The sequence below is a fragment of the Nestor notabilis genome, unplaced genomic scaffold (genome assembly GCF_000696875.1).
Source record: "Nestor notabilis isolate BGI_N333 unplaced genomic scaffold, ASM69687v1 Scaffold35716, whole genome shotgun sequence".
Lineage (NCBI taxonomy): Eukaryota > Metazoa > Chordata > Aves > Psittaciformes > Psittacidae > Nestor > Nestor notabilis.
In genome coordinates, this window is record NW_009932082.1 from 1 (window position 1) to 4776 (window position 4776).

General features: G+C 39.9%; 1 protein-coding gene across 1 annotated transcript; it reads left to right on the forward strand.

The window, feature by feature from the left end:
* Nucleotides 1-3: 3 nt before the first annotated feature.
* On the forward strand, nucleotides 4-4291 carry COQ2 (coenzyme Q2 4-hydroxybenzoate polyprenyltransferase; the record flags this gene model as incomplete). Its single annotated transcript, XM_010016202.1, has 5 exons — nucleotides 4-120; nucleotides 2192-2313; nucleotides 2545-2630; nucleotides 3499-3632; nucleotides 4103-4291. Coding segments are annotated over 5 exons (648 nt in total), but the record flags the coding sequence as incomplete, so codon positions are not given.
* Between the last annotated feature and the right edge of the window lie 485 nt (nucleotides 4292-4776).

Below are 4776 nucleotides of genomic sequence, written 5' to 3' on the forward strand. Positions count from 1 at the left end.
GCCGAGCCGGGCTCCCTCCCGGACTGGCACATGCTGTCCCTGTTCGGCCTCGGGGCGGTGCTCATGCGCGGAGCCGGCTGCACCATCAACGACATGTGGGATCGCGACTATGACAGAAAGGTAGAGCGACCCCCGTGGTCCTGCCGAGACCTGGGGAAGAGAATTGCTGGGTACTCAGCCAAGTACATAACGCACTCATCTTCCACATCAGCGGTGCAGGCACAGGGCTCCAGGTTCAGGAATTCCTCCATGCTTCTGACCGAGATGTGTGCCACTAATTTGTCTCCGTCTCCTCCTAGAATAGTAGAAATCGTTTCATTTTGTATAACACGTCTTTGTCTAGGGCTGTAGTAAGTCTTCTAGAGCACACACTTCTGTGTAAGATAAAATACATGTTGTTGTCAGCTGTACATAGTACTTGAACAGGTTTATTTTACAACATAATTTTGCACGACAGAACAAAATAAATAAATAACACTTTTTTTCCTGCACTTGCTAGTTATGACCTACCCAAGAACCACTTTATTTGTTGGGGTTTTTTTTTAAATTTTCAAGAGCAGGGTTTCCTTGAGTATTTTTCACTTCTTCATGAAAATGGCTGTTAAGAGTGTCATGCCCAACCCTGAGCTAATCCTCTTCCATTGTGTTGTATTTTTCATCTCCTTTTTGTTCAGAAGAGGGAAATGGGCAGAAGGCAGTGCCTGGTGTCAGATGTTGTAATGTCCACAGGTGCAGGCTTGGAGGGGAGTATCCTGGCAATGCGTCACTGTTTGCTTGTCCTTTTTCTTCTGTTCCTATGTTGTTCCTCTGGTGTGGGGCTTTGGGTTTCGGTGCTGGTGAGAGACAGGACAATGAGCCAGCCTGTGAAGTTCTTACAGCACTGGTGTATTTGTGCTGTTGGGAAGGCAATGAATGAATCAGTTCAGGTTTTGTGGCAGCTTTGGATGGTTTAGTGTTCAGAGGTTACTAACATCTACATATGCTAAAAATATTTGCCAAGGTGGGGTGTGTGATTAGTAATAGGGACTTTTCAATATAATTAATTGATTTATGCATTAATGTGATTTGATGTAAAGCTTTTGACACTCCTGTCACAGTATTAGGTGTCTTAAAAGGATAAGAACAAGTGTGATAGGGGCTGGGTCAATAGCAGGATGTTGTCTTGTGCTGGTGATGATGGTTTGGGATTTTACATTTTACGTTACTGATTATTCAGGAAATATTTTCTTCTCTTTAAATGAAGCATCCCATGTTTAGTTGCAATGTGCAGTGGAATTAGTCACAAATATGTTAAGTGCATGTTTAAAATGCAACAGCAGAAATTTGACATTTAACCTAATCTGATTGAGGCATGGGAACAAACTGAAAGAGTTTATTTAAATTCACATTATTAAAGCATATGCAGAACACTTTATACATCCACAGTATTCTGTAAAAAGTTGGCCTTTGAACCTCTTGGAATAGGAGAATAGACTGTTGAATGGACTTAACTGTTTTCATCGACATACAAGATATTTGTTTTTTGGTTTTTTCTTTTTCCTTTTGGCAATGGTCACCTTTGGCAAATAACTCACTGCAGATTTTAGTTTAACTTGTTTCCAATATTTGTTTCTTCTCTCAGTTTACCTTTTATGATTTCTCGTTCCAGACAGAGTTTCTAAGCTCCATTGTATCCCAACTAGGATTAAATTACTTGTCCTTTCACAGTTACTATCAATGGTTATGTGTGCTAGAGGAGCCCTGCATCTTTATGATATTTTGCATAGTAACCAGTAATCACTTTAAGGTGTTTGAGCACAGGAGTGCTCCTCAGAATTGGATAGCCAGCCCACTTCTAAAGTCTGATTTATTTATGGGTTTTTTTCCCCCTGAGGTAATAAAATTCATATACAAGATGTCTACAGTGTTTCTAATCAGCCTTATTAGATATCACACCATAATAGGCATTTTATTCCTGCTCCGGGTTTTAAAGCCTGCATGGTTCTACTATAAGCACTGCTGCTTAGAAGTACAGCTCATGTCTGTGAAGATATGCTAGATTTGTGTCGTTAAAGGAACCTCATCTCATAAATTCTGTGACCTGTTTCTGCTGATTTTTCCACTATATGCCAATGGTGTGACTTTTAGTTTTAAGATGTATTGGAATGTGTTATGTTGGATTTGTTATTAACATTATTCTTTCTATTTTTAGGTTGTGAGGACGGCGAGTAGACCCCTGGCAGCTGGAGATATCTCCACTTTCCAGTCCTTTGTTTTTCTTGGTGGACAGCTAAGCTTGGCGCTTTGTGTGCTTCTGTGTCTGAATTACTATAGGTGACATATAAGTTATGTTTTGCTTTTTAAGATTTGATTCTGGGTCCAGAGTCAAGCACAGAGATTTTCAGCAGAAAAGTCGCTGGGGGCAGAGGGAGGAGGTTGTCAGTTGTGGAGTTGTATTTCAAAGTAAAAGAATTAGTTCAGTAATCTTTACCTCTCCTGTGATGCTACACTGTATCTTGTGATCTTTAGACTGGCAAACAATAACCCTTTTGGTATGTTTTACAGTATCGTTCTGGGAGCAGCCTCTTTGTCTCTTGTGGTCACCTACCCTCTGATGAAGAGGATAACATATTGGCCACAGTTAGTTTTGGGTGAGCTGGAAATATTTTTACTATTTTTTTTTATTTTGGGTTGAGGTTTTGGGGTGTTTCGCAAATTAATAATTGAATGTTAGACTCTGATTTTGTAAAACTTTATATTAAAACAAAAATACCTTTAAGGTGGAATTCTGTTGTGCCAGAAGCTTCTTAAACAATTTATAACACATATAAGAGTTGATGTTTGGGCTAGGGGTTTTTTGTTAAAAATCAGTTCCTTAGTTTGATGGAGTAAGGGGAGGGAGAAAAGTATTTGTCATTTGAGAATCAGCTTTAGTTTTGAGGTTACCTCAAAACCTTTCTTAAACATGCATTTATCCTGCATTTCAGTCTTCAGCCTCTAAATAAGTCAGCGCAGAAGCCGGCAGTGCTTGTATTTCAGATTGAGCTACTAAAATGTATCTTGGACTTCACATTTCAGCTGCCTTCAGCTTTTTCAACTCAAATTGTCATTTTCAGCCTTTGAAGTCCCATAGTTGGCTGCTGTGCACTGTTTTGTAGTCAGTTACACTAACGTCTTTTGTTATGCTGACATTTAAGTGTTGTAACTTAAGGCCTGTTGTTTGAGTATGCTGGAATATGTTTGTACAAATGCTTCCCTGTGCTAATGAAGTAAAATTTAAATTGGAAAAAAATGCCTGGCTATACGTATTTCTCCTTGTATGTCCAAAGTATTTAATGTCAGATTACTTGTATTTATTACCTTCCTGAAAGTAAGTGATAGAAAAATAGAGATGCTGGTAATGTACAGAAAGTTACTGTATGATAATACACTCAAATAATATTTAATTATATACATGCAATATAGATCACTCCTGGCAATCTTGTAACTTTTTTTCTGCTACTCTTTCTATGCTTTTAGGACTTACATTTAACTGGGGAGCCCTTCTTGGCTGGTCTGCCATCAGAGGGTCATGTGAGTGGTCTGCGTGCTTGCCCTTGTACTTAGCTGGAGTAATGTGGACTCTGGTATATGATACCATTTATGCACACCAGGTAGAGTAGCAGAGGGAAATTTTAGATATTTATGTTTCTGTGTGTAAGTTACAGCATTGTTGTCAAACAGCAGTGTTAACCTGCTGTAGTTCTTTGCCCTCAGCTGAGCTAAAACCATAGCCCTTTATTGCCCTTGGACCTGTAACCAAAGAAACCCCAGCCCTTGGACCCTTTATTGCTGCTTGCAAATGTTTTACATACAAGGTGGAAAGCTGGAAGTATAATGCATTTTGTGTGCTTATGCATTTGCATTGTGTAAATAACTTCAGCATTGGTATTAGCTCTTGGCTGTTAAAGCAGCTCTATGGACCAACCTTCTAATTTCAGTTTTAATGTAGGGACCTACAAATGAACTTAAATTGGGTTCCTAATAAGAAGCATTGGAAACTTAAGCACATCCCCCTTTTTATTTACCTTACAAAGTGGTGATTGTGTTGTGGATTTTTTGCTAATTCCTCATTTCATTGTAGGATAAGAGGGATGACATCATGATCGGTGTGAAGTCAACAGCATTGCAGTTCAAGGAGGATACGAAGCAGTGGCTCAGTGGCTTCAGCCTTGCAATGCTGCTGAGCTTGTGCATGGCAGGAATGAATTGTAACCAGACATTCCCGTATTACTCAGCTGTGGCTGCCGTAGGGGCTCACCTAGCACACCAGGTTTGATGGATTTCATACTTTTTCCGTGTCTAAGTTCTTGATAAGAATCAGAGTGCTTTTCAACCCCCATCAGTTTGCCAACTACAGTGGGTCTCTATAAAGAGAACTCAGGTCTTCTGACATAAAGTTTGCTTCTCTTAAATACCTTCTGCAGACCTTTTGTTTGAAGAGACCTCCAGTGGTCCACAGACTGTAGAGCACTGGTTTTCAGTCTGTTCCTAACCAAAAATACTGCCTCAGGTTAAGCTGTGATCTCAAGGGAATGGTTTTCTTTTCACTTCCAGTAGCAGCTGCAAGCTAGATCTACCTCAGTATCTGCTGCATGATCATTTGCAGCTTGAATTGTCAGAGAGGCCTGACATTGTGGTTTTGGCACAAATGGAAATTACTTTCCTTCAGGGAGAGTTTCTGTGAGAATGTAGACCTATTGAATGTAGGTGGTATTGAATGTAGGTCTGTGCCCGGCACAATCTTGGAGCAGATTC